We start from the raw sequence: 20,982 nt of genomic DNA on the forward strand, positions 1-20,982 counted from the left end.
CTGCCTTCCTTTAGCAATGGACATTCTGGTCCCATTTATGGTCGTAAATCAAGGACTACCTGTACAAATAAATTATAAAAAGTATTTAAATATCCATTCACGAAATAACCCTCGTCTAAAAGTGACTTTGAAAAGTGCAGGAAACAGAGTTTTGAATAAAGAGAAATAAAGAGGGTACTTTAGCCAAGCAGCTCAGTCAAAAAGAAAAGAGAGTGGAGAAAGATTTGGAACTTTAATTCTCAAGTTTATTATCAGTTTGGAAATGGCCTTTCTTAAAACCCCTGGACTTGAGGTTCATCCCTATTTAAGCGAATGGGATTTAGCTCTGTATTTACTCAGCGAGTTTAAATCCCAAATTAAGGCCAACCGGTGCATGTCCCACTGTTTCCTAGGGAAAGACCTATCACCTTTCTGACCACATGCAGGCATGTCTTGCATGTTGAAAGGAAGAAACGTACTTTCGGCTGGAACCTGAGATGCCACGGCATAGCTGTCAAAGAAATAAACCTTCTGTATATTCTGGATCTCTGGCGACAGGACAGGACAGAAGAGGCAAGTGGAGAGAAGGGAAGGATAAGGTTTCACAAGATCATCCATTACAGGACAGAAGTGGAACAAGGGAGAAGAAAAGAGAAACAGCAAACAGCAGAGTGGTTAGTATCCAGCAGTGAGAGATTTTTTTTTCACGCGTGAGAAGTCACGTCCACAAACAACACAACCCTCATTGTCAGGCCACAGATATTATGAAGGCGAGCAGGTGCAGGATCTCAACCCTCTTACCATCTTTCCACAGCTCGGCAGTGAACTTGTCCGTGCTCTGATGAAGGAGAGTGGCTACATTGTCGTTCAAAGGGTCCATGTTTTTCATGAGCCATTCGTCCGCTTTGTAGTCAACCTTTGAATGAAATCAAGGGGGGGGGGGGGGAAGAAGACCAGAAGGGTTAAAAAGGTTAAACGACGTCGGAACCGTTTGTTGCAAATACATCTGATCTTGTGCTCTAGTCCTCCACTTGGGAATGCCTGTTTAGTGACCGTTAGAACTTATGGCAATGCTGAAAAAAGGGACTGACTTACTTACTTACTTACTTACTTACTTACTTACTTACTTACTTACTTACTTACTTACTTACTTACTTATTCAATTTTTATGCCGCCCTTCTCCTTAGACTCAGGGAGGCTTACAACATGTTAGCAAAAGCACTTTTTAACAGAGCCAGGCTATTGCCCCCACAATCCGTGTCCCCTTACAATCAGTCCTCGCACTTACGACCGTTGCAGCATATCTGCGGCCACAGGATCAGAGTTTGGGCACTTGGGGTGCATTGATAATGATCCCAATGTCTCTGGGTCACCTAATTTATTTATTTATTTATTATTTGCATTTATATGCCGCCCACTCCCAAAAGGACTCAGAGCGGCTAACAATAGTCATAAACAAAACAACATAATAGTCATAATAAATACAACAGCAATAAAAATACAGCAATAAAAACATCAGTGCAATAAAAGCTATAATGTCCTAAAAACCATGCAGTAAATCCTGATTCCAAGGCCTCCCTGAAGAGCCAGGTCTTAAAGGCTTTCCGGAAGACTGGTAGGGTGCAGATAGTGCAGATCTCTGGGGGCAGTTGATTCCAAAGGGTTGGAGCCACCATAGGGAACTCTCTTCTCCGAGGTCCCACCAGCCGAAAATCGCTACTGGAACAGAGCACCTGACCGTTCCGATAGCGGCCCATAAGTGGTTCTCAGCTGTAATGGACTGCAACTGCCCATGGCTCCTTCTTTCAGATAATAACAAGTCATCGACGTTCAGTACATCTGAAGGGTCCCAGTTTGGGAAAGGTGGTAAACATGGATGTACCAGTAAAAAGGGAAGGGAGACAACGGAAGTTGCAACTTACCCTGCCGGCATAATGGATGATGCAGAAGTCAGCTTTATCCCGCAGCTGCCGAGGTTTCTGGAATTTGGGGTGGGAACCTTGCTCCTGGGAAACTTTTTCCACAAAGCTCTTATCAGTGGCTTTAGGGAACCAGCATTCTTCATCTAGCAGAGCCAGCAGCCCGGGTGGGTTTGCCTGGGAGGAAGTGAGATACAGTGATCCCCCGAGTTTCGCGATCTCGATCTTTGCGAAACGCTATATCGCGATTTTTCCACCCGATGACGTCACTCCCTTCCTTTCTCATCTTTCTTTCTCTCTCTCTTTCTCTATCTTGCTTCTTCCTCTCTCACACTCTCTTCCTCCCTCTCTCATCTCTTTCTTTCCTCCTCTCTCTTCCTCTATCTCTCCCCCTCTTGCTCTCGAGCGGCAAGCGAGCAGCCGGGCGGGTGGGTGAACGGGCAAGCGGAGTGGCCGGGCGGGCGGGTGAACGGGCAAGCGAGCAGCCGGGCGGGCGGGCGGGCAAACGGGCAAGCGGAGTGGCCGGGCGGGCGGGTGAACGGGCAAGCGGAGCGGCCGGGCGGGCGGGGTGAACAGGCAAGCGAGCAGCCGGGCGGGCGGGTGAACGGGCAAGCGGAGTGGCCGGGCGGGCGGGTGAACGGGCAAGCGGAGCGGCCGGGCGGGCAGGTGAACAGGCAAGCGAGCAGCCGGGCGGGCGGGGTGAACGGGCAAGCGGCAAGCGATCTTGGGGTTTCCCCTTTGCCTGGGCGGCGGGAAGACCCAGGAAAGGTTCCTTCGGCCGCCCAACAGCTGATCTGCTCCGCAGCGCGGCAGCAACGAGGAGCCGAAGATGGGGTTTCCCCGTTGCCTGGATTTACTGTGGATTTACCAACCACGTCTGCTGGAAGTTTGTTCCAAGGATCTACTACTCTTTCAGTAAAATAATATTTTCTCATGTTGCTTTTGATCTTTCCCCCAACTAACTTCAGATTGTGTCCCCTTGTTCTTGCGTTCACTTTCCTATTAAAAACACTTCCCTCCTGAACCTTATTTAACCCCTTAACATATTTAAATGTTTCGATCATGTCCCCCCTTTTCCTTCTGTCCTCCAGACTATACAGATTGAGTTCAATAAGTCTTTCCTGATACGTTTTATGCTTAAGACCTTCCACCATTCTTGTAGCCCGTCTTTGGACCCGTTCAATTTTGCCAATATCTTTTTGTAGGTGAGGTCTCCAGAACTGAACACAGTATTCCAAATGTGGTCTCACCAGCACTCTATATAGCAGGATCATAATCTCCCTCTTGTTGCTTGTTATACCTCTAGCTATGCAGCCAAGCATCCTACTTGCTTTCCCTACCGCCTGACTGCACTGCTCACCCATTTTGAGACTGTCAGAAATCACTACCCCTAAATCCTTCTCTTCTGAAATTTTTGCTAACACAGAACTGCCAATGCACTAAAAGTTTACGATCCATCTGATCTTGACTCCTACCCCAAAGAACTGTTGGAGAAGACCAACTCAACCAGCAAAGACAAATGCAACAAAGAGGTGCAACAACTACCAAAGGGAAGGCTCTCTGAAGAGCAGGAGGTCATCTTTCCTTGCCCCCACCCCCCCACACACACACATGTAAAAACTACACAGCATTCCAGATCACTCACTGGTCTCTCAATGAGATCAATGCAGGGTTGAAGGTCCAAGCCAAAGTCAATGAAATTCCACTCGATGCCTTCTCGCTGGTATTCTTCCTGCTCCAGCACGAACATGGTGTGGTTGAAGAGCTGCTGGAGCTTTTCATTGGTGTAGTTGATGCAGAGTTGTTCAAAGGAGTTCAGCTGCAGAAGGGAGAGAGTGGGAGGGAAACATTCACACAGGAGGTCCAACACATGATGCATTTTACTGTGTTTTCTCTCCGTTAATCTATTGACCTGTCAAGATAAACCTTTGTCAGTCCACCTGTCAGTAAAGTTTGCTGGGTGACAATATCCAGGAAAAGAATATCAAGGAAGCTGCATAAAAGTAGAAAATTCCTTGATCATTACAGTTGATACTGAATTATTATGGTTCTGTATTCTAGGCCAGTGATGGCGAACCTATGGCGCGGGTACCACAGGTGGCACGTGGAGCCATATCTGCTGGCACACAAGCCGTTGCCCTAGCTCAGCTCCAACGTGTAGATGTGTGCCAGCCAGCTGATGTTTGGCTCACATTAGGCTCCGGGAGGCTGTTTTTGGCTTACAGAAAGCCTCCTGGGGAGGTTGGAGAAGGGCGTTTTTCCTTGGATGCCGAAAGAGTATGCACACATGCTATCGCGCATGTGCAAGTGCCCACACCCATAATTCAATGCCTGGGGAGAAAGTGCCCACACCCATAATTCAATGCCTGGGGAGAAAGTGCCCACACCCATAATTCAATGCCTGGGAAGAAAGTGCCCATACCCATAATTCAATGCCTGGGGAGGGCGAAAACAGCTTCCCTTGCCCCCCCAGAGGTCCTCTGGAGGCTGGAAATGGCCTGTTTTCCTGGCTTCAAGGAAGCGTTTGGAGCCGGGTGAGGGACCGCCTTCTGCTGCACGAATCCCAGCGACCGATTAGGTCCCACAGAGTTGGCCTTCTCCGGGTCCCGTCGACCGAACAATGTCGATTGGCGGGACCCAGGGGAAGAGCCTTCTCTGTGGCGGCCCCGACCCTCTGGAACCAGCTGCCCCCAGAGATTAGAATTGCCCCCACCCTCCTTGCCTTTCGTAAACTCCTTAAAACCCACCTTTGTCGTCAGGCATGGGGGAACTGAGATATTCCTTCCCCCTCTCAGGCCTATACAATTTATGCATGGTATGTTTGTATGTATGTTTGGTTTTTAATAAGGATTTTTAGTCATTTTTAATATTAGATTTGTTTCATGTTGTTTTATTGTTGTTGTTAGCCACCCCGAGTCTGCGGAGAGGGACGGCATACAAATCTAATCTAATCTAATCTAATCTAATCTAATCTAATCTAATCTAATCTAATCTAATCTAATCTAATCTAATCTAATCTAATCTAATCAAAATAAATAAATAAATAAATAAATAAATAAATAAATAAATAAATAAATAAATAAATAAACACAAGCCTACTGGTCCCACCAGAAGTTGGGAAACAGGCCATTTCCAGCCTCCAGAGGGTCTCTGGGGGGCGAGGGAAGCTGTTTTCGCCCTCCCCAGGGATTGAATTATGGGTGTGGGCACTCGCGCATGCCTGATAGCGTGCGTGCACACTCTTTCGGCACCCGAGGAAAATAAGGTTCACCATCCCTGTTCTAGGTCATCTATGCTTTTAGTTAAAGAGAAGATCAACAACAACACAATTTGAAGGAAAGGATTGAAAGCCGCTCCGCAAATGAACCATATTCATCAGGGACTGAAAAAGGAAAAGAGGAACCACACACCGGGTGGTTGCGGCTCACAGATCTCCCCTCACCTGAAATATTTCGAAACCAGCAATATCCAAAATGCCGATGAAAGACGCCCCCTGGCGCTTGGTACGATCCAGCGCCCGGTTGATTCGATGCACGAGCCAGCGGAAGAGCCGCTCATAGGTGGCTTTGGCCAACGCTTCCACAGCAAAGTCAGCCTAGGAAGGGAAGGTCGAGATCAAAACAGACCCCTCGTGGCCCACATATTCCCTACATACTTACTTGGGAAGCCCTCCTTCAAGGGTTCTTCAGGGCCACCCCACCAACGTGCCAGCCACAGTCACCACCGCCACTGACCTGCTCTTTTGTCTGTGCCTTCTGCACGTAGTCTCGGCCGACCTTGATGCGTGGGGTAAGGATGGCACGGGTGAACTCCGTGACGTTCATGCCCAGGAGGTGGCAAAGTTTTTGAGCAGCTGCAAAGGCACAGAAGAGACACCATAAGAGCCCTCTGCCAGGCCAGTTCCCACCAGCTTTCTTCTCTCCACTCCCTTCTCCCTTTTCAAAAAGCATTCTAGTCCACAGGAATGTTTGACGGAAACCCAAATTTTATTTTTTATTTTTTTTAAACATAGAAACATAGAAGTCTGACGGCAGAAAAAGACCTCATGGTCCATCTAGTCTGCCCTTATACTATTTCCTGTATTTTATCTTAGGATGGATATATGTTTATCCCAGGCATGTTTAAATTCAGTTACTGTGGATTTATCTACCACGTCTGCTGGAAGTTTGTTCCAAGGATCTACTACTCTTTCAGTGAAATAATATTTTCTCACGTTGCTTTTGATCTTTCCCCCAACTAACTTCAGATTGTGTCCCCTTGTTCTTGTGTTCACTTTCCTATTAAAAACACTTCCCTCCTGGACCTTATTTAACCCTTTGACATATTTAAATGTTTCGATCATGTCCCCCCTTTTCCTTCTGTCCCCCAGACTATACAGTTTTTATTGAGTTTATACACATAATCTATTGCATCCACGTCATGTTACTATAAACTAGTTTCGTATTGTACATTTTTCTTAAGACAAACACCTTATAAGAAAAGAAAACAAAAAGAAGAAAGAGAAACAAAGAGAAAAAAGAGAAATAAAGAACACATAAAAAGGTAGAATCATCCTGACAGCTATCATTTATGTTATTCTACGGTGTTTGATATCAACAGTTTCCGTTTGGCCTTATGTAAAGCCTTTTTTCCTATATTTGTATATACGTATTCTTATTCATAATTTCTATAATAGTTACCTTATATTTTTAACTGTTTGACATATTGCCCCCTCTTTACACCTTTATTCTGTTTCCTTTTTTCTACCCAATTATAAAATTCTTTCCATACTTCATAATATTTTGATTCATCCTTATCTTTCAATTCTTGTGTCATTTTATCTAATTCTGCACAATCATTTAAATAATAATATTAATTCTTTCTCTTGGTGTTTCTTCCTTCTTCCAATTTTGGGCGATACATATCCTAGCAGCTGTAATTATGTGTTTCAAAGGGGAATAATGTTCTTATTTTTTTCATTTTCTGCTGGATTATGCCTAACAGGAAGATTTCCGGTTTCATTTTAAGTTCTTTTGATGCCATTTCTTTAATCCATATCCAACTTTTATTCCATTTTTTTTAATTTGTGGGTATGTTCACCACATGTGAAAAAAAGGTTCCACAGAAACCTGAATTTTAATCTGGCGATTATTGTGAAACTTTAATTTGAAATACTGCTTCCTAGAGCCAAATATATTATAACAATAAAGCAAAAAAATGTTTCCCATAGAAGATTGTATCTTTACTGACTACTCAGTGAAAAGATAGTATGAGTTCTGATCACAGCCACGTGCTTACAGTCAGTCTTTGCTTAACAACTAGTTGTTTTGTGACTGTTCAAAATTAAGAGAGACAATCCCAGAGCATCTTATGACCCAGTTCTGGCTTTCCAACACTGCATCTCCCCACATCATCTTAATGATTGCCATGACTTACGAGCATAATTCCAGGCTCAACTGCAGTCATAACATGAGGACTGCCTACTACCCTGCTTCCCTGAAAATAAGTCACCCCCTGAAAGTAAGACATAGGAGAGGTTTCGTAGAATTGCCTAATGTAAGGCATCCCCCAAAAGTAAGACGTAGGAGACGTTTCGTTTCTGTTCAAACCGTAAATATTGGTAAATGTACCACACCATTAATTGTTGTACATGGAAATAATGGTAAGGGTAGTAGTAAGAAATTCTTGATAGGATTCAGTTTGTCTGGTTACGTTGGTTTGTGATGACATATAATAAATGTTCTTTTTTTTTTAAATTCATCAATAAATGAATTCTTCTTCATTGAAAAAAAATAAGCCATCCCCTGAAAATAAGGCGTAGCAAATCTTTGGGAGCAAAAATTAATATAAGACGCTGTCTTATTTTCGGGGAAACAGGGTACTGTTGGGTGAACTTTGCAAGTTCGGGCTCGTGCCAAACTTTGCAGTGTTCGGTATGCCGAACCCGAACCTGAACTTTTTTAAAAGTTCGGGTTCGGCGTTCGCTCGAACACCGCGAAGCGCCGCCGCCCGGGAGGAGAGTGGGGAATCCCATCGTGGGATTCCCCACCTCCTTTTGCATGCGGCGCTGCAAGCAAAAGGAGGTGGGGAATCCCACGATGGGATTCCGAGGGCGGGGATTTGACGTCACAGAGACTCCTTCCTGGCCGGCTGAAACAGGGAGGAAGGAGTCTCCATGATGTCAAAGCCCCGCCCCCGGAATCCCATCGTGGGATTCCCCACCTCCTTTTGCTTACAGCACCTCTGCGGCATCCTTTTCCCTAAAAATAAAAGGAAGGAATAGGAGGTGGTGAATTCCCCTCCTCCTTCTTTATTTTTACGGAAAAGGACGCCGCAGCGGCGCTGCTGCTGTTTGGGTTCGGCGAACTCACCTGAACTTCATGGCAAAGTTCGGCCGAACTCGCCGAACCCGAACTTCGTTGGGTTCGCCCAACACTGCTGCCTACACTTGCTAGCAATTATGAAAAGCCATCTGTTTCTCAATCTAATCTGAAATACCTGTGTTATCCGGCATGGAGGCCTGATCTGTATTCCTCTCTTTACGGAAGACAATGTTGCCAAACTGCAGCACAGCTGAGACCATCCGCAGCATACCTGTGTGGAAAGGATGACCCTTAGCAAAACCACAGGTCCCCGTTTTGCAAACAGCCCTTTTCAAACTCATCCCTTCAAACAGGTTCAGCATAAAGTGCAACACAAAACGTAAGAATATATTTCATCACATAAATGCATTGCAAAAGGCCTCTCTGCTGAAGTGAGAGCAAGGTATTTTAAAGATGCTTGCTATGTTACCTTTCTCCCCTGCCCTCATGATTTAAAATAATTTGAATTTTTTAGATTGATGAAATATGTAAGGCTTGACAGCAGGCTGGGACTTCAAAGACTAACAAACAGCATTCAAAACTTTTCAAACCGAAGGATCATCACAAGGGCCACACACTTTACAACATTATAATATCTCTTACTGTTTTAATATTGTATTAATTGTTTTAATGTTACATTAAAATAGTAAGAGAAATCACAATGCACTAAAGTTTTTGTGCGGGAAAGAAATTGGAGTACAGTGGTCCCTCGATTTTCGCGGGTTCAAACTTCGCGAAACGGCTATACCACGGTTTTTCAAAAATATTAATTAAAAAATACTTTGCTGTTTTTTTCCCTATACCACGGTTTTTCCCGCCCGATGACATCATACGTCATCACCAAACTTTTGTCCACCTTTAATAAATATTTTTTTAAATAAACTTTAATAAATAAACATAGTGAGTAATAATCTAAATGGTTGCTAAGGGAATGAGAAATTGCAGTTTAGGGGTTTAAAGTGTTAAGGGAAGGCTAGTGATACTGTTCATAGCCAAAAATAGTGTATTTACTTCCGCATTTCTACTTCGCGGAAATTCGACTTTCGCGGGCAGTCTCGGAATGCAACCCCCGCGAAAATCGAGGGAACACTGTACATATTCTTTATCTCAGATGTTCCTTTAAGCCTCCTTCCCTTTCTCTCTCTCTCTCTCTCCTTCTCCTCCTTCACAACACTGGAATTGCAATGTAAAAAATCACAACATTCACCGCAGTGTAAACACTGCGTAAAATGGAACTGTGAAGTTAAAAGCAATGCTTAAACGTATTGCAGGAATGGCCTCTGCAAACGACTTCTGCAATACTTTAAGAATATTATTATTATTATTTTAAGTGAGAGAATATGCCACGTAGCACACATTCTTTCACGCAGAATCTAAAGTAACTGAACACAGGAAGGAATTAGAAATCTCTGCATTGGATTTGTCCACATGATTGTCCTTGTGGGTGTGGGGATGGTAGATGAGCTTTTTGACCTAGATGTAATCTTAAGGGACCTTAAGTTGGAAGGAAGCATGCTGAATCTAATTTTGCTCTGTTAATAAATATGACTCTACGCTAAAGAAATAAGACATGGAAGTTCATTTATTTTCTCAGATGTCTTACAATCAATTCCAACTTAAGGTCCCTAAAGATTACATCCTTAAGATTACATCCTGACATCATCATGTGATCAAAATTCAGATGCTTGGACTCTGGTTCATACTTATAACCACTGCTGTGTTCCAAGGTCATGTCATCCCCTTCCTGACAAGCAGTCGATGGGGGAGCTAGATTCACTTAACAAAAAAATTACTAGTTATCGACTGCATAGTTAAGGAATCCTTAACAACCATGGCAAGAAAGATAGAAAAACGGGGCAAAACTCACTTGACAATTGTTTCACTTAACAGAAATTTTGGGTTCAACTGTGGTTGTAGGTCAAGGACTACTTGTATAGAAACATAGAAGATTGACGGCAGAAAAAGACCTCATGGTCCATCTAGTCTGCCCTTATACTAATTCCTGTATTTTATCTTAGGATGGATATATGTTTATCCCAGGCATGTTTAAATTCAGTTACTGTGGATTTACCAACCACGTCTGCTGGAAGTTTGTTCCAAGGATCTACTACTCTTTCAGTAAAATAATAATATATATTTTTGAATCAAACATTTTATTGTAAGTTCGTACTGCACTTAATTAATAAAACTATGACCATGACCACAAGTGGAATGTTAAATCAGATATTCCCTTAATTGCAACCAGGAATGCGGCAGATATATGTACCCACATAAAAAGAGTGACTCACAATGTATCTCCTCGTGTGAAAAGCCCATGATGCGCATGGATTCCATAGTGTCATGGAAGATCTCCTTATCCTGCTGTCCAGGGATGGGCAGGTACCCATTCGAGAGAAAGCGATACTGATTGAATGGCTCCAGCAGCAGCTCCCCTATAGGGGCATGAAACAGAGCCTGTTACAGGGACCATCAGCATATAAATTTAATAAACAAAATATACAGCACTTATACGGCTGCCTAGCTTGAACAATGACAACAATCTATAAAGCATTTAAAAACAAAGGTGCCTCCATCGTCCCCCCACCCGCCAGGTGCTGAAGCAAAAGGCCTCAAAGCTCAACCCCCCAACCCAGCTCAACGTTTGAGGAAGAACCCCACAAGTGGTGAAATCCGTTTTTTTTAAACTAGGGGTTCTGTGGGTGTGGCTTGGTGGGCGTAGCTTAGTGGGCATGGTGGGAGATGGATACCGCAAAATCCCCATTTCCTCCCCACTTCTGGGAGAAGGATACTACAAAATCTCCATTCCCAGCCCACTGTGGGGCCAGTCAAAGGTGGTATTTGCTGGTTCTTTGAATTACTCCAAATTTCCACTAGTGGTACTCCGAACTAATCCGAGCTACCGGTTCTCCAGACCTGTCAGAACTTGCTAGATTTCACCCCTGCTCACAATGAGAGGGATCCCTCTGATCTCATGTAGGAACCTGATCCAAACAGCTGAAATGGACATCCTCAAAATGACAATACAGTGATACCTTGTCTTACGAAATTAATTGGTTCCGGGAGGAGGTTCGTAAGGTGAAAAGTTCGTAAGATGAAATAATGTTTCCCATAGGAAACAATGGAAAACCAATTAATGCATGCAAGCCCCCCCAAAAAATCACAAAAACGGGTGCTCCGCTGGGCGCCGGCACCCAGCTGTCACCTTCCAAAACAGCCGGGAGCTTCTCGGCGTTCTCCTAAATGCCAAACCCGAAAAGTTCAGCAAAAGTTTGGGTTTGGGCCCAGCTGTCACCTTCCGAAACAGCCAGGAACTTCTCAGCGTTCTCCTGAACGCCGAACCCAGAAGTTCGGCAAAAGTTCAGGTTCGGGGTTCGGGTTCGGGAGACCGCCGAGAAGCGCCGCTACCCGGCTGTCACCTTCCCAGAAGAGCCGTGGAGCTGTCAGCCGGTAAGGAGGCTCAAACGGAGGTGGGGAATCCCAATAGGGAATTCCAGGGGAGGAGCTTTGACGTCCCGGAGATGTCGTTCCTGGAGTTCCCGTTTCCGCCGGCCAAGAAGGATGTCTCCGTGATGTCAAAGCTCCACCTCTGGAATTCCCTATTGGGATTCCCCACCTCCGTTTGAGCCTGCCGACCGGCCGACAGCTCCATGGCTCTTCTGGGAAGGTGACAGCTGGGCGGCGGCGCTTCTCAGTGGTCTCCCGAACCCGAACGCCAAACCCAAACTTTTGCCGAACCTCTGGGTTCTGTGTTCGGGAGAACGCCAATAAGCCTCCCAGCTGTTTTGGAAGGTGACAGCTGGGCGGCAATGCTTCTCAGCAGTCTCCCGAACCTGAACGCCGTTGCAATGGATGGCAGGGCATCCCGGCGGCAGCAGTGGGTTCCTAGGACGAAAATGTTCGTAAGAAAAGGCAAAAAAATTCCAAACCCCGGGTTCGTACCTCGAAAAGTTCGTATGACGAGGAGTTCGTATCACGAGGTACTACTGTATTTAAGAAGGGAGACTTGGAGGGTGCCAAAGCCTATATAATCGGCAAGATACTTCAGAGAGAAATGGTTCCACAGGTAACCAAACTCTGTGTCGTGTAGGGCTTCAAAAGTGATAACCAGCACCTTGGAAGTGGGCACCCAGAAAGCAACAGGAAGCAGTGTCGCTCACGCAGTAGTGGATGTTATTTGGGTGAAGTGTAGAGCACCCAAAATTGCACACTGCTTCATTTTAGACCAGTTACAGCTCTGGTTGGTCTTCAAGGGCAGCTCCATTTAGAGTCATTTTAGTAATTCAACAGGAGGTAACAAAAGCATTGGTGACACATTTTATGTTGTTCTCCAAGAGGAAGAATTATAACACTACTAGAAATCATCAGATGGGCACAACATTTGAGATGGATCAGTATATGCTTTGACAAATCAAGATTCAGGTGGTTTACAGATCAACCTGGGTGCTTTAGAGATTTCTGTTAAATCTTAACACTCCTTTTTTTACACTATAAACCACCATCACCCCATGCACAAAATTTATTTTATTTATTTTATTTGTTTTGTCAAGTATGTATTGGTGGCACACAAAGATATAATATTTATATACATGATAGCAGTAAAAGAGAAACATTAGGACAGGGGACGGAAGGCACTTTGGTGTGCTTATGAATGCCCCTTACGGACCTCTTAGAAATTGGGATAGGTCAACAGTGGATAGTCTAAGAGTAAAGTTTTGGGGGTTAGGGTTCCACCCAAAGGGACAATATGTACACTTCTGACATTATAATATTACCATTGTTAAGATATTCATGAACTGGGAGAACCACATTAACAAGATTAGCCAATGAATAGGCATAGCAACTGAGTCAGCCAATGGAAGCTAACCATATCTGAGTCTGTGCAGAGAATCGAAACTGGAACTTACGCTTAAGACTGGGTATGGCTCAGCCAGTGATGGGCTACCAAAATTTTTACTACCACACTGTGGGCGTGGCTTATGCATTTTGTTTCAACATCTTTCAGTGCAAATTGGGTGCTCTGGGGTGGAGCTCCAAATTTTGCTACCAGAACTGCGTTCCTGACCGTTCCCGTAGGAGCCCCTCACTGGGTTCAGCCCACTCTGTGTCCTCTGCCGAAATGAAACTAACTCTCCTGCTTATGTTTACCTGTAACTGATTGAAGAAGAATTCTACTTGTGGTATTGTAAATATATAGAAACATAGAAGACTGACGGCAGAAAAAGACCTCATGGTCCATCTAGTCTGTCCTTATACTATTTCCTGTATTTTATCTTACAATGGATATATGTTTATCCCAGGCATGTTTAAATTCAGTTACTGTGGATTTACCAACCACGTCTGCTGGAAGTTTGTTCCAAGGATCTACTACTCTTTCAGTAAAATATTTTCTCATGTTGCCTTTGATCATTCCCCCAACTAACTTCAGATTGTGTCCCCTCATAAAGAAGTTATTGAATCCAGTCATCTGTGTGTGCTTCTGGTTTTGATTTTGCAACAAACTTTAATAGGTTATGAGCCCAGAGCACATAGAAAGACTGCATTGTAATTTAAGATAAATAGACTGCCTGTCTCTAAAGGAGAAACAAGGCAGAGATTGCAGGACGGTAGCTGTTGAATTTAAGGAAAGCTCTTTGCCTTGTTTGGACAGAAAAACTATATAATATGGGCTGCAAAGATGGAATGTTTCCTGAAGACTAAGGAGCTGTGGTATATTGTTATAAATCCGCCACAGGTTTCTGTAGCTGGAGATCAGAAAAATCATGATCGAGCAATGGCTTAGATCATCTTAAATTTAGAAGATGAACAGTTTATCAATGTAGCTGATTTAAAGACTGCAAGTGAAATCTGGCTGAAATTAAGAGCTGTGCATGTGAGTGTGTCAGCATGCAATATGGTGCAATTATCAAGATAATTACCGTATACAGAGCCTGTTTGCACCTGGGTGAATCTGTGGAAAAGCATTTATTGCAAATGCAAACTCTGTTTATGGAATTAAAACAGCAAGGGATGAATATTCCTGAGTCCCAGAAGGTATTGTTAGTGTTAAACAGCCTTGATGAAATCTGGGACATTGTTTCTGCAGTGTTTGAATGCAAATCACAGAAGGACTTGCATTTGGAAGCTTTAAAGGCATGTTTGATTGCAGAAGAGAACAAGCACCATTATAGAAAAAGCCACAAAGAGAAATTCCTGAGGTGGGGGCCCAAGGAGCAAAGCGGTAATTTCCATAGGCTGAAATTCCCAAGAGAAGAAAAAAGCAGTAGAAGGGATACGATTACAGCCCAGCAACAGAAGTGTAGTGAAGCTTCATATTTAAAGAAGGACTGTTTGCAAGAAAATAAAAAATATTTGCAAGATGGGCAGATTCCTGTTGCAAAAGTTTGTTATTGCAATATCGGAGGCAAATGGTTGATAGTGAGGCAAGTCAAGCCGTTAATAATTCTAAATTATTTTTCAGATTGGTTCCCGCAGCTCAAGATGCAATAGCCTTGGCAAATGCCAGAAGGCTAAAGTCATTGGAAGAGGCAGTGTGCAAATTCCATGTCTGGAATCAAGGTTTAATGGTGTATTATGTGTACCTGAAATGGAGCATAATTTGCTGAGCTTCTCTAATTTAGACAAGCAAAGTTTTGAGACTACATTTGTAAATGGAAGGTGTCTCATAAAAAGAAATGGGAAAGTATGTGCACAGGACATAAAAGAGGATAACCTTTATGTGTTGCAGGGACAAAAAGTTGTGCAGACATTTAGAAATGTTGCAGAGCATGATTCATGTGTTCATCTCTTGCGTAGGAGATTTGGCTATGCCAGCTTCAGAGTTTTGCAAACGATGCAACAGTTTGCAGAAGGACCAAATTTAAAGGGATGCAAGGCATATTTGGACTGTGTAATATGCAAATCACCAAAGCCCAAAGCATTCCCAGTAAGCAAAAGTAGCACAAGGCAGACAACAAGAGTTCTAGAGCTGATACAGCAGGTTTGGTGGGATCAATGCAAGCCAGTTGGGGAGGAACAAACTATGCGCTGGTCATTGTAGATAACTACAGAAGGTTTGAGTTCTGCTATTTACTAAAGAGCAAAACAGAGGTGCTACAGAAGTTTAAGCAATGGGTAAGCTTGGTAGAAAGAAAATATAAATAACAGGTATGACAGTTGCAGACTGAGAGAGGTACTGAATTTATGCCAAGTTTTCAACAATGGTAGGGAGTAGGGACTGTTGGGAATGAAACAGACGCACAAATCTGCATACCGCATCTGAGAGTGGTGTTGCTGAGGTGCAAAATGAAGTCTTACAAACCTTACTGCTGGAGGAATCTGATCCGAGCATGTCATATTGGGGTGAAGCCATATTGACTGCTAATTATATAATCACTGTAATAGGTTGTGGAATTCCTCCATTAATGATACTCCATATACAGTGTGAAAACCATCTCTGGCATATTTAAGAGTTTTTGGAAGCATTGTGTGGGTGCATATTCCCAAGGCAGTTAGAAGAAAGGGGCAACCAAAGGCTAGAAAGCTCAGGTTTATGGGCTATGAGTCAGGCGCGAAAAGGTATCACTTTAGTGATGGGAGCAAGGGAGTAGTGATTTCCAGGTCTGTTAGTTTTGCAGAACAAAATTGAAAAAGAATTGATGCAGTTTTATGAAATGATTCACTTGGTGATAGGGACCCGCTTAGTGACGCTTAGTAACTCACTTAGTGATGGTCAGTGTTGAGGGAGGAGCAACAGATAAAGCTGTTTCCCCCAAATTGGCCTTCCGGAAAGCCCTAAAGACCTGGCTTTTGCAACAGGCCCAGAGCCATTAACCTTGGGGGGCAGGTTTATTGGCGAGGTCAGCCCATGAATGTATGCATGGTATATTTGTGTGTATGTTTGGTTTTTAATAAGGGTTTCTTAATTATTTTAATATTAGATTTGTCATACGCTGTTTTATTATTGTTGTTAGCCGCCCCGAGTCTACAGAGAGGGGCGGCATACAAATCTAATAAGTAAGTAAGTAAGTAAGTAAGTAAGTAAGTAAGTAAGTAAGTAAGTAAGTAAGTAAGTAAGTTGAAATGTTTTTATATTGATCCATGTTTATTTCTGTTGTGAGCTGCCCTGAGTTCCTGGGGAATTGGGCGGCATAGAAATATAATTAAATTTAAAAAATAAAAGCTGAACAAGATATGAAGCAAGCAAGGATTCACACACAGGAGAAGTCTATATCATGCAGCTTGGAGCGATGGGACAAGGGGATTCCACCTAACAGGTATTCTGCCAGTAATGTTAAAGTATATAATGTATAGTATCAGCCAAGAAACTACAAGGATGTATTGGCATTGTGTAAAGTTGAATAAGTAAAATGGAAAGAAGCCATGGGCAAGGAAATGAAATCCATGGGAGACCATGAAGTCTATGATTTGGCCACAGGGTAGCAAAGCTGTAAGATGTAAGTGGGTATACAAGAAGAAAATACAACCCAATAATGAGGTGCTATATAAAGAAAGGTTAGTGGCATAAGGTTTTTTCAGAGTTGAAAAAATGTGCACTGTGATGAGGTCTTTGCGCCAACTGTAAAGAGTGAAAGCATCAGGCTGCTGTAGTGTTGGCAGAGGTGCATGGCCATACAATTTGGCATTTTGACATAATTGCTGCATTACTCAATGCTGAGTTAGAAAAAGAAATTTACATGGTTCAAGCACCAGGGTATGAAAGTAAAAGGCCTAACACAGTGTACAAACTGAACAAGGCCAATTATGGGCTGAAGCAGTCAGCAAAGAATTGGAATATATGTATAGATAATATACTGCTCAAAAAAATAAAAGGAAACACTTATGCAACAGAATATAACTCCAAGTAAATCAAACTTCTGTGAAATCAAGCTGTCCACTTAGGAAGCAAACTCTGATTGACAATCAATTTCATTTTGTTGTCAACACATTCAACTTTGTACAGAACAAAGTGTTCAATGATAATATTTCATTCATTCATATCTAGGATGTGTTTTTTGAGTGTTCCCTTTATTTTTTTGAGCAATGTATATTGAAGAGTCTTGTGTTCAATAGTTGCAAAGCTGATGACTGCATATACACTGGGAAGTTATAAGGTGTGGGTTGTCAACTATTACCATTTGTGGATGACCTTTGCTTCATTGAAAAGAATGTATTACAGTAAAAGGGATAGTCAGGTATTTGGAGGGAAGTCTGAATGTGGATCTTCAAATACAGTGATACCTTATCTTACAAACTTAATTGGTTCCGGGATGAGGTTCTTAAGGTGAAACGTTTGTAAGACGAAACAATGTTTCCCATAGGAATCAATGGAAAAGTGATTAATGTGTGCAAGGCCAAAATTCACCCCTTTTGCCAGCCGAAGCGCCCGTTTTTGTGCTGCTGGGATTCCCCTGAGGCTCCCCTCCATGGGAAACCCCACCTCTGGACCTCTGTGTTTTTGCGATGCTGTGATTTCACTGAGGCTCCCCTCGCTGGGAACCCCCACCTCCAGAATTCCATTGCAAGCGAAGCACCCGTTTTTGCACTGCTGGGATTCCCCTGCTGGAATTCCCCTGCAGCATCACAAAAACACGGAAGTCCGGAGGTGGAGTTTTCCATGGAGGGGAGCCTCAGGGGAATCCCAGCAATGCAAAAACGGGTGCTTCACTGGCAACGGAAGTCTGGAGGCGGGGCATCCCAGCAGCAGTGGTGGGTTTGTAAGGTGAAAATAGTTTGTAAGAAGAGGCAAAAAATATCTTAAACCCCAGGTTTGTATCTTGAAAAGTTTGTATGACCAGGCGTTTGTAAGATGAGTTATCACTGTACAAGTATTGGTAGAATGTAACGTATCTTCCAGTCACGAAAGGAGGAGCGTTAAGATATTCATGAACTGGGAGAGCCATGTTAACAAGTTTAGTCAATGAATAGGAATAGCAACTGAGTCAGTCAATAGGAGCTAAACACATCTGAGTCTGCGCTGAGAATCAAAACTGAAACTTACGCTTAAGGCTGGATTTGGCTCAGCCCACTCTATTCTCTCTGAACTCTGCTGAAATGAAACTAACTCTCCTGCTTGTATTTACCTGCAATCTACTTGTGGTATTGTAAATATATCTATTATTATGTTTATAAAGAAGTTTTTGAATCCAGCTGAATCAGTCATACGTGTGTTTGTGCGTGCTTCTGGTTTTGATTTTGCAACAAACTTTAATAACCATAACTTGTTTTCATTGGTTTCCTTTCTAGTGCAGGGGTCTCCAACCGTGGTCACTTTAAGAGTTGTGGACTTCAACTCCTAGAATTCCTCAGCCGGCTTTGCCAGCTGAGGAACTCTGGGAGTTGAAGTCCACAAGCCTTAAAGTGACCAAGGTTGGAGACCCCTGCACTAGTGAGTTATTTCCAGGCAGGTGAGTCAAAAAGTTCTGAGTATTGTTATTTCTGTCTTTAGCATCAATCAATTCATTATCCTCCAGCTTTATTGCTAGTCTTCAGCGCAGGACACTAATCCAAGGGTTGAAGGTAAGGATTCCCACGATGCTTGGGAAACGAAAGGGACAAACTCACCTCTTGTGTGTTCACCAGCACCTACTAAGAGTTGATAAAAAACATGGAAGGTTCGCTCATCCTTGGCCTGGCGAATGGCACGGGACTTTTCCAAAAGATCTGGACACTCTGAGTTAAGGATGCATGTATGGACTATTTCTTTCTTCTCAGGCACCCAGGCCCATCAAGCCTGGTCAATCATTCCATCTGGACCCTTCTGCCTCTGGGGGACTTCTAATACTATGGATCAGATGCCTGATAGTTTTTCCATCATGAATGTTCATGCTCAGGATCTGATGCCCAATTAAACTCAAATTCTGTCTTCCTAGAGCAGAGGTGTCAAACTCAAGGCTCGGGGGCCGTATCTGGCCTGCGGGGTGCTTAGATCTGGCTGCCCTGGAAACAGCGAAGGCCAACTTTGTACTGCAGGCCACTGAAGCTGACTGTAGATCTGTAAGTCAGCAGTTCAAATCTCATCACCGGCTCAAGGTTGACTCAGACTTCCATCCTTCCTAGGTGGGTAAAATGAGGACCCGGATTGTGGGGGCAATAGGCTGGCCCTGTTAAGAAGCGCTATTGCTAACATGTCATAAGCCACCCTGAGTCTAAGGAGAAGGGCGGCATAAAAATTGAATAAATAAAAGAATAAAATAATAAACTCATGGTGCCTCTGCCAGCGAAAATGGAGTTCTGGAAGGCTGCGTGGGGCCTCTATGAGCTCTGTTTTTGCCGGCAGAGGGTTGCAGGAGGTTGTCTCAGTCGAAAACAGAGCTCAGGAGTTTGTTTTCACTGGCATCGGACTCTAGGCGGCACAGGTACCTGAGACATAAGTGACATTGAGCTGGCCACGCCCCTCCTCGAGGTCAAACACAACCCCGATTCGGCCCTCAATGAAATCGAGTTTGACACCCCTGGCCTAGGGAACCGGGTCTGAGCTTTACAACTTCCATTCTCTAATATCAAGGATACATGTCTCTATATTGGCTCCAACAATGTAGCCAGCTACATCAAAATTAATCCGAATAAATTTACCCTGCGGGTAGAAAAAAGAGATATAGGGCAATGAGACAGCAACCTGAAGAATAGTGTGGCTGATACAGAAAAATTGTTCGGTATTTTAAATATTTTTTTTTTTAGTTGCCAGTGAACCGCAGAAGCTAGAAACAGATTCCTTGGGTCAGTTCAGATAGTAATGAATCCTTTCTAAATAGAAGAAGTAGAAACCAGTCACCACAAAAAAACAAGAAAAGCTAACAGAAAGTAATAATACAGTGGAATGTGAAGCTCTCTCTTTTTCCTTTCATCTACGAGGAAGAGAAAACCTTTGTATTTTTCTTTCTTTTCAAAGGAGTGGCTAAAAAACCAAAAGCATTTATCAAAGAAAACACAAAAGGAAACTGAAAAAAAAAGACTTTCACCAACAAAACTGGTTTTTCCTCCAAAGGAAGTATGGGGTTTGTTGGCATAGGATTTCAAAAAGGCATTTATATATTTTGCCCTTTCTAAAGAATAAAATCAAAGAAATGGTACATGACAGTTTTTAGGCTACATTTAAAAGGGGTTGCAAGCATAACTTTTTAAGGCTCTTTTTTTTGGTACTTTGTAGTATTTAAAGGAACAAAGTGTGGATATCCTCAGCGGCACCATTGAATTAATTCACGCCAAAATATCAAGGAGGTTTTTCACTGGAAGGTAGAAGGACAAAAATGACTGCAATACAAGTGGTCCTTATTTAATGCCCACTTGTTCAGTGACAGTTTGATGTTACAACAGTTGTAACAGAGCAGAGCAAGGCTATGACTGGTCCTCGCAGCTGTAGCCAAGGCAGCACTCCCCAGTCCCTGTTGTGATTCAGGTACTTGGCAACCAGCCTGCAATTGTGATGTTGCAGTGCCCGGTGACTGTCATTTGCAACTTTCACTGCTGTCTTCCAGCTAGCAAAGTCAGTAGGGAAGGAAGCAAAAAGTTGCAAAAAATATTGTGATTCCATATGACTCATCTAAAGACAGCAACTGGGACTGCCATGGTAACTTAGCGCAGTCACTTGATAGCACACCTAACAACCATGTTGCTTAGGGATGGAATTTCCAGTCTTGATTCAGACTACCTGTACTAAAGCCCGATTTTACCCCTTGAAAGCCATGATAATGAAAAAAAAATTAAAATAAAATTACTCCATCCTCCTGAATGCTACACCAAGGATGAAATGATCCCGCTTCGCTTGT

At 43.3% G+C, this 20,982-nt stretch overlaps 1 protein-coding gene across 3 annotated transcripts in view; it reads right to left on the minus strand.

Moving 5' to 3' along the window:
* The window catches only part of LOC139153523 (myosin-10-like), a 119,214-nt gene that overhangs the window by 59,733 nt on the left and 38,499 nt on the right, over positions 1-20,982 (minus strand). For 2 of the 3 annotated variants that reach the window (XM_070727553.1, XM_070727552.1), the window contains 9 exons: positions 19,727-19,790; positions 18,779-18,877; positions 10,528-10,671; positions 8,376-8,471; positions 5,633-5,751; positions 5,341-5,493; positions 3,544-3,717; positions 1,902-2,075; positions 781-895 (listed from right to left, as the gene is read on the minus strand). In XM_070727553.1, the coding sequence (XP_070583654.1) occupies positions 781-895; positions 1,902-2,075; positions 3,544-3,717; positions 5,341-5,493; positions 5,633-5,751; positions 8,376-8,471; positions 10,528-10,671; positions 18,779-18,877; positions 19,727-19,790 (1,138 nt within the window). Of the gene's footprint in view, positions 1-458; positions 528-780; positions 896-1,901; positions 2,076-3,543; positions 3,718-5,340; positions 5,494-5,632; positions 5,752-8,375; positions 8,472-10,527; positions 10,672-18,778; positions 18,878-19,726; positions 19,791-20,982 lie in introns of all 3 variants that reach the window. The other variant, XM_070727551.1, reaches the window with a different exon arrangement.

Source organism: Erythrolamprus reginae, chromosome Z (assembly GCF_031021105.1).
Source record: "Erythrolamprus reginae isolate rEryReg1 chromosome Z, rEryReg1.hap1, whole genome shotgun sequence".
Lineage (NCBI taxonomy): Eukaryota > Metazoa > Chordata > Lepidosauria > Squamata > Dipsadidae > Erythrolamprus > Erythrolamprus reginae.